The sequence below is a fragment of the Sesamum indicum genome, linkage group LG14 (assembly GCF_000512975.1).
Source record: "Sesamum indicum cultivar Zhongzhi No. 13 linkage group LG14, S_indicum_v1.0, whole genome shotgun sequence".
NCBI lineage: Eukaryota > Viridiplantae > Streptophyta > Magnoliopsida > Lamiales > Pedaliaceae > Sesamum > Sesamum indicum.
In genome coordinates this window covers 3,752,545-3,766,531 of record NC_026158.1, presented here as the reverse complement: position 1 = coordinate 3,766,531, position 13,987 = coordinate 3,752,545, and the positions used below count along the sequence as shown (strand labels likewise).

General features: G+C 32.8%; 2 protein-coding genes across 2 annotated transcripts; both read right to left on the bottom strand.

Moving 5' to 3' along the window:
* LOC105176903 (cytochrome P450 CYP72A219-like) lies at positions 5,124–7,641 on the bottom strand. The gene is made up of 5 exons (XM_020698839.1): positions 7,366–7,641; positions 7,030–7,304; positions 6,732–6,979; positions 5,718–6,108; positions 5,124–5,585 (listed from the first exon to the last, which is right to left on the bottom strand). The coding sequence occupies exons 1-5, from the start codon at positions 7,634–7,636 to the stop codon at positions 5,127–5,129; spliced, it is 1,644 nt and encodes a 547-aa protein (XP_020554498.1). The 5' UTR covers positions 7,637–7,641; the 3' UTR covers positions 5,124–5,126.
* Positions 10,089–12,635, bottom strand: LOC105176901 (cytochrome P450 CYP72A219). The gene is made up of 5 exons (XM_011099844.1): positions 12,280–12,635; positions 11,978–12,195; positions 11,638–11,885; positions 10,950–11,334; positions 10,089–10,752 (listed from the first exon to the last, which is right to left on the bottom strand). Exons 1-5 carry the CDS (start codon positions 12,554–12,556, stop codon positions 10,327–10,329), a joined length of 1,554 nt encoding a protein of 517 aa, XP_011098146.1. The 5' UTR covers positions 12,557–12,635; the 3' UTR covers positions 10,089–10,326.

The window sequence follows — 13,987 nt, the reverse complement described above, 5'->3', positions numbered from 1 at the left end:
TTATACCTCCTCACACGCACTAGCGTGTAAAGACGTATATGCATACTTTGATAAAAAAAGATTTCTTTGACTCGCAATAAGTCATTATAAGTCAATCGAAGGGCAAGATATGAATCTTCATTTGATTTTTTGCCGATATCAATAGAGTTTGTCAATTTTAATTAAAGATGGAGCTATTTGTTGTGCAAAAACAAACATTCAATATACTAGATATAATTTTCAAAATCATAAGAAATTTATATGTAATTACACCAAACTTTAAACAAAGGGCTATGTAATTATTCCAATTTAAAATAATTTTTGTCATAATATAGTCAATCAAACAACCAAATCTTGGCTATATGGCTATGTTCATGTTCTTCTCTTGGAAAGGGGAAATATACTCAAAGCATATATTTTATGATTGGAAACACAAATAAAATATTATTTCAAAGTAGATAATTTTGAAACTGTATTAGCACATAACATAACAATCAATTGGAACCTTAAAATAGATATTTACATAATACAAGAACAATAAATGACATATTTGTGATTACATTTCTACCAAGGTTTTTTTAACTAATTACTCAACCAATATAGTGGTTTGGTGGTCATGTCTTCATTTCTGCATTTGCATACAATAAATTTTAACCTCACTTAGAATTAAAGCCCATTATTTTATATATGTGTATTATATAATTATAGTAGCTACTCCGCTCGTAATATTTGATTCAATAAATATTAATCGAATTGGATAATACATCAACCAACTTTGACAAAAGGAACATTACATGATGATTAAATTTACTTAGTTTCAGATTATGGGTTCGAGTTTCACCGAACGTTTGGATATTTTTTTACAATTCTTATATTAATATATTGAACAATTATTTAATTTATTCAAATATTAATGTAATTATATAATTACCATTTTATCTATAAAAAATTATTTATTTGATACAATCACAATGGTTTCATTCAAACCTAATTCTTTGACTACCCCCCCCCCCCAGAAAAAGAAATCCTCATGAACGAAACCCTAAAATGTTCCAATTAAGACATGTTCTTGAAGAGGCCCAATAGTGGCCCATCTCAATCTCTTCTCCTTCTTTCTCTATAAATTGGGTGTTTAGGGTTTGTTTTTCAACATTGCCTTTGAGAGAACAGGGCGCCCCTGTTAAACATGGCGCTCGTGTTCCGTTGCCGGCATAAACTGACGCTCCGAGCCCTTTCCTTTCTGGCAACTGATCACATCTTCATTTCTCTTTTGCTCTGAGAAAGGCCTCACATATCTGTTTCTCATCCGGTTGTTATTTTCATTGTTTTCTGTAATTACGTAGTTTTTGGTTATGGTGATGGATCGTCGGCCGTTCCAATGGGTTCTCGCAGCGAGAAATCACAATGTGTGGGAGCTCAATTTCACCCGGCCTAGATGAATTGAGGGCAGCCTCAAGGTTTGACACGTTTCCACTCGTGTTTTAATTCAGGGAAACTGCCCTATATTTTTTAATCCAGTCAAAATTTCACTCTTTTTACGTGATAATCTCTCTCAAATAACCCCTTCGCACTGTTCTTGTTTTTGTCCGAGGGATTTCAATTGATTCTTTCATGATTTAAGCGTTTAAGCTCCCGTTTCATTAGCTGAGAAAAGGAGAAAACTCGTGCTGTAAATAATGATTCAGATTTCAATTTATTAACTGAAGAGAAAAGGATTTGGAGCTGAGGATTCTCAACCATAATATAAGTATGTGGAAGAATTATGTGACTGAATTCATTACTGTGATCAGCTTTCATGTCTTCAAGCAAGAGTTTGTAGGAGTTGCCATTCAGAGCTCAATTATAGATCAAATTTAATTGAACAAATAGCGGTAAGAATTTGCAAAATGAGTCGAAGAATAACTACGATACAGACATTGAACAAATAGCGGTAAGAATTTGCAAAATGAGTCGAAGAATAACTACTATTCAAACTGATAGTTACTTGGATGGTTTGTACAATTCAGCCCTCTATAGAAAAATCTTATAAATTGGATGGTTTGTAAAATTCGTCCCTCCATAGAAAAATCTTATAAATTTTATGTTACTCGTGACTCATATTAATTAATATATAAAATAATAAATTATTATAGAAACTATTTAAAATTATCATATAATTGACACTACTGTATAGCACAATTCAAGAAGTTTTATAAATTTACCTAAATTTTAAAAAATTTTGAAAAATTAATAGAAAGTATATATATATGTATATATATATATTGTGTAATAAAACTTTCATAACTGCCAGACATCTATAAATAGGTTAAATATTTCTGAAATCGAATTGCTGGATTCATGCCTAATTTCTGGTAGTACATGTGTAACAATTTTATAAATTTCAAAACAACCCAAATATTTCAGATATTTTATGAATAAATCGACAACTCAAAAGGTTCGATAAAAAATTATTCTTGGTAAATAAAATGAGTTTTTCCTATGCTAAAAAACTGTTCCATCAAAAACGCCAAAATATCTTTGAAAACTCATTTTTTATTAAATCCAAAATCTCCAATTAATCCCAATAAAACTTTCTAATTTATATATTACACTAAGAATAGACAACATATCACGTCATACTCGATTAAACTGTAAGTTTTGAGTTGATGAAATTTACAGTGAGGAAGTTACTCGGCTTTCTTGTATCACGATGTCACTTGAATTCGACAATCATAGGCTTAAGGTATGAGTTTACGGTGACAAAAGAATGATTTTGTTTATTCCCGCCTATGAAGAGGTGTGTGGAAGAAAATAGGTTTCAGAGTTTGAATGGGGTGTGCTAACTTGTGTCTGGGGTGGTGGTTGGGTATAGAAAGGTTTGGAGATTGAATTCTATCAACTTTTTATAGGGGTAAAAAGTAAATCTAAAAATTACCCACAAAATATATAAATTGGGTAGTTAATATATGTAATAATGAGAGTTAACCTAATTGGTTTGGACTATATTGTGTGCGGGTATTACAAGTAAGATATCATATGTTTTTAAATAAAAGCACATACTTTTTAATAATGAATTAATTTTTAAATTTTAATTTACGAACCGTTAGATCTTGTTTGGCATATATATCTAACTGTTGAAATTTGTAAAAAATAAATTAATGGATAGATTTTATTAAATTCGAATCAAAATTTGGATTTAATGCACAATTCGGTTGTCCATATTTTGATTAATTTAATTTAACGTTCCAGATTTAATATACAAATATTTATTATATTTTATTTATTAAATATAAATGAAATAATTACATATAATAAAAAGTATTTTTAAAAAATATTGTCTCCTTCACTCCACCCACGACCACCACCACACCAACGCCCTCACCGCCGGCCCCTCAAGCCTCCTCCCCGTCCGCCTCCTCTGTACACCCCATCCTCTCCGCAATCGCCTTCATCTCCTCCTCTACGCACCACCTCTATGCACCTCTGCATCCACCTCCTCGTTTGCGCGACACCCTTCCTCCTCCCCGTTGCGCGCCCTTTTCCTCCTCTCCTCCTGTCCGGCTTGGGGCTAGTGTGGCAACGGCTAGCGCCTGATGCACTATTTCTATATGTATATATATAGATATGCATTATGTATAATATATTTATATATAAATAACTAATTTATGTAGTGATGAATCGTGTATGTGTTCTTAACAAAAAAGAATTTTTTCATTTTTCGGAGTCTCAAATGGGCGTGGAAACACATAAGAACTCTTGAATGAAAATGGAAAAGAGATGCGACTCGAGTTATCTATAATGTAAAAGTATATAAAATTATATTTATATATATATTATATAATTTTAATATATATTTATAAATTTAAATAATATTCGAAAGATTTAAACCATTCATTTATATAAAATAAGATCTAATTACCGGTATTTAAATAAGAAAAAAATATTATTTTATAGTTCTTATGTAGCGAAAACTAATTTGAATAATGCTAGAAAATTTTCACTATCCAAACAATGGTTTTTCCAGTTGAAAATATACATAATTCTATAAAATCTTATGAATTTTACAATCTAGTTAACATAATATATTTGATAACGTTCTTCATAAACTGACCTCAATGACTTAAGTAGAATGAATTTAAATATTAAGAATCTTAGAAGTGTCAATTAAACATTAGGAATTAATACTGTACAAAATTTAAATTTTAGGTTCACTTAATTAAAAGCACCCATAAATAAATTAAGGCAAAATAAAATTCTAACGTTCAAAGATTTTATTAAATAGCACCCAAAGATAAATTAAGACAAAATATATTAAATAATGTTAAATTGATGTACTTAAAGTTTATGGTCAAAGTTCATTAAAGAAATTTCAGACCAATAATATTTTTAAAAATAGAAAAAAGAGGTAAAAAATTATCTCAAATAAAAATAATTATAGTATAAAAATCAAATTAATTATTTATATAAAATTTGAATTTCTCTTATATTTTTGTTTTAAAAAATAAAATTCTATTTATTATATGTTGTGGTTAAAGGTTATTGAAACTTTTTTAAAAATAAATCATAATTCAATTTCAAAACATAACTAAAAGAGGTTAAAAAAATTATCTCAAATACAATTAATTATAATCCAAAGAACTAATTTATTATTTATATAAATTAAATTTATATAATATTTATTTTAAAAAATGAAGTTTTATTTTTTTTATTATAGTTTGTGATTAAATTTTATTAAAATATTTTCCTTCCGAATAATAAATGAAAGTAAAAAAAATAATTTAAAGAGGTTATATAAAAGACTAACGTGAATTTGAATTATAATTGGATATAAAGTATTACGAGTTCAATTTAATGCGACTTAAAAAACAAGCAAAGCAGTGAATCCTTTCCTCTACTCGCCAAGTGAACATACATATGCAAGACGCATGTCATATTAACATGACTACTTCTGTCACTTTTCAAAGATGTGGGATCAATTCTATCCCCACTCCTATTTTGCGGGACTAAAAAATATTCGCAAATCAAATTATGAATTCTTCCTTGCAAAACTGTTGCTCAGAGTGAATTCTGATCTTACATTGATCCAATTATATACTTTCTATTTTTTGAAAAATATTTTTCTTGCTAAATCCCAAGTCTAAACATAACATGGATGAGTGGTGGTTGTTTTAGAGCCTACGCAGAATGAGAGGAGCACCATACTGGGGTTGGAGAGTCGTTAATGGGAAGGGAGCATGCAAGTAAGAAGAGGACAACTCAAATGAGAAGTGCTGTAGTATCATTGCTAGAGCCATTTTTGCCTCAATCATCGCAAAGTTATGACCGATGCAGACTCGAGGACCTGTGCTGAATGGTGTGAAGGAGTATTGAGCCTTTGCTGCACTCGAAATTCCTTGTGAAAATCTCTCTGGCTTGAATTCCTTCACATCATCGCCCCATATCTCGGGATCATGATGGAGTAGGACTATCAGCAGCGTCAGCTGTACTCCGACTGGTATAATCTTGCTCCCCAGTGTCACTGTCTTTGTAGGTGCTCGAGCTATGAAAGGCACCGATGGGTACAACCTCAGAACCTCTTGCAAAATCATTGTTACCTGTATGTCTAGAGTTGTTATGCTTTGTGATTCCTATGTCATGGTCGGATCAAAATGTGTTTGTCCCTTATGGGTGGTTTTCGTGTCTTTTACGTATAACTTGTCGCCAAGGTGGAGCGCTGATCTTTAAGCTTAAGAAACATAAGTTAGTAATTAAGACGATCATCTTACAGTTTTAAGCTGCTGGAGACCATCAAAAGTCGGCTTTTTCTTCCCAAAAACTTGCAGAACCTCTTCCCTCGCCCGGGCTTGCCAGTCCTGATGTTTGCTCAGCAGCACCATTGTCCACACCAGCAATGTCGAAGTGGTTTCTGACCCAGCAAAGTAGAATAGCTTACACTCCTCGATCACATCTTCAATACTCAGTCCCACATTCTTGTTCCCATGTTCTTGAATTTCTTTGAAATTGGACTCCATTAATATGCTCAGTAGGTCACTGTGTATGATCTCTCCCCTTTCCATTGCCTTCTCTCTTTGGTTGATCATACCCCTCAGCAAGGATTGGATCTGTTTGGTGATTGCTCTCAACCTTCTATTTGCTTTGGTGGGAAAGTATCTACAATGTAACAAATTAGTTCTCATAAATGAATTGGATTTTCTATTCTAAATCATTTATTTCATTTTATGTTCCATTTAATATATAAAAGCTATGCACATACATTATGTTATCTATTTTATAAAGGGTAAATTACAACGACCTCCCCTGAGGTTTGTTATAATTACGAATATCCTTTCGTCGTTTGAAAAATTACAAATACTTCCTGATATTTGAAATTATATAATTCTTGGATGGTGGTATGAAATTGTCAACTATGCCCTTACTATATTTTTTTTAAAAAATAAAAATTTATAAAAAAATCAGATGGGGTGGATGAAAAAATTTAGAAAATTATAAAAAAATTATTCACTTAGTCAATAAAAAAATTATCTAATTTTAAAAAGTAAATAAAATTATAATTTTTAGTCCACAAGGCATTTTGGTTAGTTAACCATAAAAGATGGATGAAAACCTAATAGAGATTAACGGAATGAGCAAATTGTTAGACGGCTATTAAAATTAGAGGAGTATTCTAATTTTTCAAACAACGAGAGGGTATTTGTAATATCAAAATCTCATATGAAGTAGATGTAATTTACCTTTTTATTTAAAAAAACATATGTGAGTTATGGGATACGTACCTCCACCCAGGAATAAAAGAGAACTGCAGGAGGTGCAGAAGAAGCTTAACTTGTTCTTTTTGGAGCTGAAATATTCTTCTTCCTTCTTCATAGCTACTGCCAAACGCTGTCCGAGAAATCACATCCCCTGTCAAATCTTCAAGAAAAGGCCAAACGTCGATTTCCTGTGAACTTCCACTGCGAGAAATCAAAGCTTCCCATTTCTCTATCATTTTTGAACAACTCAAGAACATTGCTGGTATCATATTCTGCATACAAAAATTTGAAATGCAACAATGGGTTACGAAGAAAGAAAAACACATATTAGTACTATATTTGAGCTTATACTCTGAGAATATACTTTCAACTTTTCCATATGGAAAGCCTCATTGACAATTTTTCTGTGTTTAGCCCATTTTTCGTCTTCAAGATACGAAAGACCTCCTACAATTGTTTCACCAATAGGGTCCGGGAGAGCCTTATGGAACAGACGAGGCTTCGACAAGATCTCCTTGATAAGCTCCGGATCAGCAACGTTCAGTCTTGGTGAAGGTCCAAACCACACGAAAGAATGTTTTCCTGATTTCAGACAATATCAGAAGTGACATGAAGTACTAAATAAGGCAAGTAGATTGTCTTCACCTAGAAAACTTACCAAAGTTATCAATGATGTTTTGGTAATATGGAAGAATATGAGGTCGAAGATCGTCCGAAAGGTTCAGTGTTTTGGGCTGTTGGGTTTTCAAGACATTGGTTAAGTCTTGCATGTCTCCAAGAAAGAGTCTGTATGGGTTCCCATTGAGACCTTGCTTCCTAAGAAGTTTCTCCAGCTTCTTAGGCCTAAACCAGACCCAATTCAGTACTTTCACTACCAGTGCAGTAGACACAAGTATAAGGATAGAAGCCAAGATTGAGCTGAGTTTCATATCCATTATGAGAAGATTTAGGTCATCTATAATTTGGATTTATAGACATAGAAGATTGAGCCAAGTGTCTTCTTTTTCTGAAGATATTAATGTTGTCTTATGAGGAAATCTATGGAAAATTAATGTTGTCTTATGAGGAAATCTATGGAAAATTAATGTTGTTTTATGAGGAAATCTATGGAAAATTAATTTTGTTTTATGAGGAAATCTATGGAAAATTAATGTTGTTTTATGAGGAAATCTACTCCGAGCAGGGTTGGTTTCTACTGTATCAATTTGTTTGTGCATGTTTTTGGCGAAGGCATCCATTGCCCCGGATCTTGGTTTGGTTCTGGTTGTAACATTCTTTTATTATTATAATTATTATTATTGTTATTATTATATCTATATATATCTATTATCTATAAAAGTGTGAATGAGTTTGAAAATTTCTTTTTTTTATTCGACTAAATTGACCCTGTAATATAATTTTACTAAGGATAAAAGTGTAGAATAATATACTTATTAATTTTATTAATTGCTTTCACATTATTTTTATTTATTTATTTTAATTAATTACTTTTCACATTATATATATATTTCCATATATATATTCCTATCAATTATTTTCCATATTATAATTTTTTATATTAATTCACAATATATTATATTACTTACAAGATAAAAAAAAATATTCTTACAATATAAAACGAAATGTCAAGACTATATAATTTACTCTTTACTATTGTGAAAAATTGCAATTTACATACCTCAACTTACACCTTTTGGGACCAAAATCACAAACGTATAAGTTGTGGGACGTAAATTATAATTTTTCACTCTATTACAGTCAAAATGTTGGTTAAGTTAACGAAGCACGTGTTTCTTTTATCAAGAATCTAACGGTAAATGTGAGTGAGACATATATTGTAATTTTTTTTACACTTATGGAACTGGGTGAACTAATTGGACCAAAATCTCAATCGGTATAAGTTGTGAGGCATAAACTGCAACTTTCCCATATAGTGAAATTTTGATCTTGCAAGACTTGGCTCGTTCTAGTAATTGTGTCTTCTTCTGGTTGAGTATTTGACATAGTGGATTTATAGACATGGTGGAGTTTTTGACGAATTGGGACTTTCCAAAAATTATAAAAGATATTTGGTAAGTTATGAGTTTGTAACTGAATACAAGGTTTTAAAATTGAAAATGATCAGCCACCAATTACTTTGGAGGTGAAGAAGTGCGTCTAAAAGTTGAGAGGCTTCTTGATTTAACTTTTCAAAATCCTTATATGTTATGTTCTTGATTTTTATTATAAGTTTTGGTTTGATATTTTCGTATTGAGGTTATATTGAGAACGACAGTCAAAAGTACTAAAAGGACAGAGACTTCACACGCCATATGCAGGAGCAAAGAACAGATTTTCTCATTCATTCTGCAGTGCCTTATACAGAGACTTAAATACGCCTAAGGAAGATGATTAACAGAAATAACAAACTGGACCCAACTAACTAACTATCATGACAACTCAACACCAAGTGGCACACACCTCAGCAACAACTTATAAAAACGCAAGAGCTTTATACATAGGAATAAAAAACGTAAAACCAAAAACCACGCTTCTCCTTCACAGAGCCAGTTCTGCAGGTGCTGCTCTGTATCTATTTTCTGCAACTCAATTAACCAATACCTTCCTTCCGCTCAACAGGTTAACCATAATTAGTCTTGACATATATATTATATGTTCATATATAGATTTTTTTCGAAAATGTGAAATTATACTTTTCCTCGAAGTACTTTCGAAGCTACAATTACACTTTCTCCGAGAATTTTTCGTTTAAAACAACTCGTGTTCCTTTATGGTTTGAATAGAAAATGTTGATTTTATGTCCAAAAAAATTACATAAACTTTTAATTTTTCCGCTAATTCAATATTTCTCTAGTAATATTTTTATAACTATAGGATATGATGCAATATATATAAAATCAAAAAGGTGTAATTGTGATAAAATATTGCTCCAGATTTTTATAGTTATTGGATAAAAAATAGTCATCGAGAAAAGGGTAAATTACATTTTTGGTCTCATAAATTGACTTGTTTCCAATTTTGCTCTCACATTCAGGTCAATTCGCACATTGAATCCCATATGTGTTTTTTTTTTCTTCAACTTGAGAACCATTGAGGGATTTCCATCCAATTGATAATGGCAACTACTCTTTCATTTAGTCAATACAATCCAAATAAGGGTAAATTATATTTTTGGTCCCATAAGTGGACCTATTTCAAATTTTAGTCTCACACTCAGGCTAATTCGCATTTACATGTGGGATCAAAATTAGAAACAGGTCCACTTATGGGCATAAATATGCAAAATTAGTGAAAATAGACTAAAATGCGCATTTTAAAGCTATAGAGGAATAAAATCATCCAAAATTTATCCAGATTTGGCCAGAGGACTAAAATGACGACTTTCGAAAAAGTTCTGGGACTATTTTATGCCATTCACAATCAGTTACAAGACTATTTTTGCAATTAACCCGTCCAGAAAACATAAGCAAGAAACACAGTCGAAGCTATGTTTTCAGTGAGGTAAATGCTTTCTCTATTTAAATGGTACAATCTGGTGCCTTATTTTCTAGTATATATTTTCCTTAAACTTTTCTTATTTAAATCCGGAGCTCTAATCATAACAGCGATGAGCTGGTGTTTATAGCTTACGCACAATCAAAGGAGCACCATACTGGGGTTGCAAAGTGAATATTGGGAAAGGAGCATGCAAGTACGAAGAGGACAACTCAAACGAGAAGTGTTGTAGTATCATTGCCAAAGCCATTTTTGCCTCAATCATCGCAAAGTTTTGGCCGACACAGACCCGAGGACCTGCGCTGAACGGTATGAAGGAGTATTGAGTCTTTGTTGCACTCGAAATTCCTTCTGAAAATCTCTCCGGCTTGAATTCCTTCACATCATTGCCCCAAATATTGGGATCATGATGGAGTAGGCCTATCAGTAGCGTCAGCTGTACTCCTACCGGTATAGTTGTGCTTCCCAGTTGCACTGTCTTTGTAGGTGCTCGAATGATCAAAGGTGCCGGTGGATACAACCTCAGAACCTCTTGGAAAATCATCGTTACCTGGATGTATAGAATTGTTATGCCTGGTGATTTACAGGTCATGGTGAGAGCAGCACGTTTTGCCCATTTTGGATCTTGTTCAAGATTCTTACTCGGGATAAATGAGTTCATTGCTTTTGTGTCTTTTATGTGCATAACTTGTCGTTAAGGTGATATTTTTGCTCAAGAAACCTAAGGTAGGGAGTAGATCATCTTACAATTTTCAGCTGGTGGAGACCATCAAAAGTTGGTTGTTTCTTCCCAAAAACTTTCAGAACCTCTTCCCTCGCCCGGGCTTGCCAGTCCTGATGATTGCTCAGAAGCACCATGGTCCACACCAGCAAAGTTGAAGTGCTGTCCGACCCAGCAAAGTAGAATAGCTTACACTCCTCGATCACATCTTCAATACTCAATCCCGCATTCTTGTTCCCATGTTGTTGAATTTCTCTGGAATTGGATTCCATTAATATTCCCAGTAGGTCCATGTGGATGATCTCTCCCCTTGCCATTGCCTGCTCTCTCTGGTTGATAATACCCCTTACCAAAGATTGGATTTCTTTGGTGATTGCTCTCAACTTTCTATTTGCTTTGGTGGGAAAGTATCTATTAACGAAACAAATTAGTTCTGAAAAACGAATTTAATTTCTTATTCCAACTCTTAATTATATTTGTTGTTCAAGAACCAGGTTTGGCCGAATCAAACCAATCACAGAGCAAATATATCACACTTGTTATGTAATTGATTACTTTTCCTGAAATATACACCAATCACAGGCTAAGTATATAGTACTTACTATATGATTAATTTAGATTTGATCGACTTGGGTTCAAACTAAAATTTCCTATTTATAAAGATCAAGTTTTTATTTTATACAAAGAAATAGATGTGAATTGTGGGATTTGTACCTCCATCCCGGAAGAAAAGAGAACGGAAAGAGGTGCAAAACAAGCTTAACTTGTTCTCTTTGGAGCTCAAATATTCTTCTTCCTTCTTCATAGCTACGGCCAAAGGCTGTCCGAGAAATCACATCCCCCGTCAAATCTTGAAGATAAGGCCAAACGTCAATTTCCTGTGAACTTCCGCTGCCAGAAATCGAAGCTTCCCATTTCTCTATCAGTTTTGAACAACTCAAGAACATTGCCGGTATCATATTCTGCAAACAAAATTTTGAACGCAACGATCCTTACCAAGAAAGAAAACACATTTTAGTACTGTATTTGAGCTCTATGCTTTGTGAGAATTTACTTTCAACTTCTCCATATGGAAGGCCGGGTTCATAATTCTTCTGTGTTTAGCCCATCTGTCATCTTCAAGATACGCAAGCCCTCCTACTATTGTTTCACCAATAGGGTCCGGGAGCGGCTTATGGAACAGACCAGGTTTCGACAAGATCTCCTTAATATGCTCTGGATCAGCAACGTTCAGTCTTGGTGAAGGTCCAACCCAGATGAAAGAATGTTTACCTGATTTTAGACCATAACAGAAACGGCATGAAGTAATAAATCATATAGATATAGATACAGATTGTTTTCACCTATAAAACTTACCATATTTATCAATGATGTTGTGGTAATATGGAAGAATATGAGGTGGTAGATCGTCGGAAAGCTTCAGTGTTTTGGGCTGTTTAGTTTTCATGACATTGCTCAAGTCTTGCATGTCTCCACGAAAGAGTCTGTATGGGTTCCCATTGAGACCTTGCTTCCTAAGAAGTTTCTCCAGCTTCTTAGGCCTAAACCAGACCCAATTCAGTAATTTCACGATCAGTGCAGTAGACACAAGTATAAGGATAGAAGCCAAGATTGAGCTAAGTTTCATATCCATTTTGATCTTCTGATCTTCACGAATATGAGAAGATCTAACGTATGATTTGGCTTTATAGACTGAGTGAAGTTCTGATCTAGCAAGAGTTTGTTAATTCTAGTATTTATGTCTGCTGTTGATTTCTTTTTCTTGTTACTCCTTACTATATGTTATATTCTTGAACAAAATTACAAAACAGAGATGGAGTTTGTGCCTAATTGGCATTTTTCAATAACTATAAAAAGTGTTTCGTCTCCGATTCTGTTAATTGGATATAGAGTTTTAAAACGTAATAATATCAAATTTTGAGATATGATCCTTATAGAAAACAAGCTTATAAGTTTTATTTGAAAGAACTGAGAATGATCACCCAACAATTCCCTTTAGAGGTGAAGATGTGCGTCCAACAATGGATGGACTTCGTTCTATATATAATTTTAGTCATGAATATATTTAGAGGTTAATATTATATCACTTATTACCTACAAAAATCTTATTTAAAATTGTAAAAAGATATTTAAGCTCTAGGGGAACGTTAATTATATGAAGGGTAAAAGTGAAATACTAACAAGTTTTGTCTATTAATGGATTTTAAAATTAAAAAATTTATTAAAAAGTTTGGTTGAACTTATTTTTTTAAAGAACTTATATATTTTAAATATTTTATTTTAAAATCTTATAAGCTCTTAAAAAAAAATTACCAAATAGTTTTTTAGGGAACTCTCATAGATATTACAACCTCAACCAAACACCCTCTTAATCTTTTATGTGCATACTGACAATCTAATCACTCATTAATTGAATTTCCGTACGTAATTTCAATTAACAAAAATAGTTATTTGTTAATATGAAATTTATTCTTAATATTCATTTACTTTTGTTAATTAACTTATTTTTGTTATAAATTTATCCTAAAGAAAATTTATATTTTTCTAAATTTAGTCAACCACAAATATGTTACTATAGAGGCAAACTTGTAAAATTAGTCCTGTAAGTATGAGGGTAGCAAAATTATTTGTCGTGTAACTATTGGGTTGGCAATTTTAGTCCTATATATTTTAACTTAGTGACAATTTTGGTCCTTTCACCCAAATTACCCAAAAATTAACTGGACAAGCTTGCTGTAGGAGTTTTATTTTGTGCTGGAGTACTAGACACTCTAACAATCATGCGGCAGATGCCCTGAGCCGCAGGGCGGATTTGGTGGGGTCAGTAGCAGTGTTGTCCTCTAGCGCAGTTACCACCTCTGTAAGGGATCGGGCGCACGAGTTACTACTGAAAGATCCAACAGCGCAGGACTTGGTCCACCTCATCAAGCAAGATAAAACTCGGCAATTTTGACTTGAAGATGGGCTACTGATGACCAAGGAAAACCGCTTATATGTGCCAAAAAGCGGGGACATAAAGAAATCACTTATTTTTTAATGCCACAACACTCTTTGGGCCGGATAT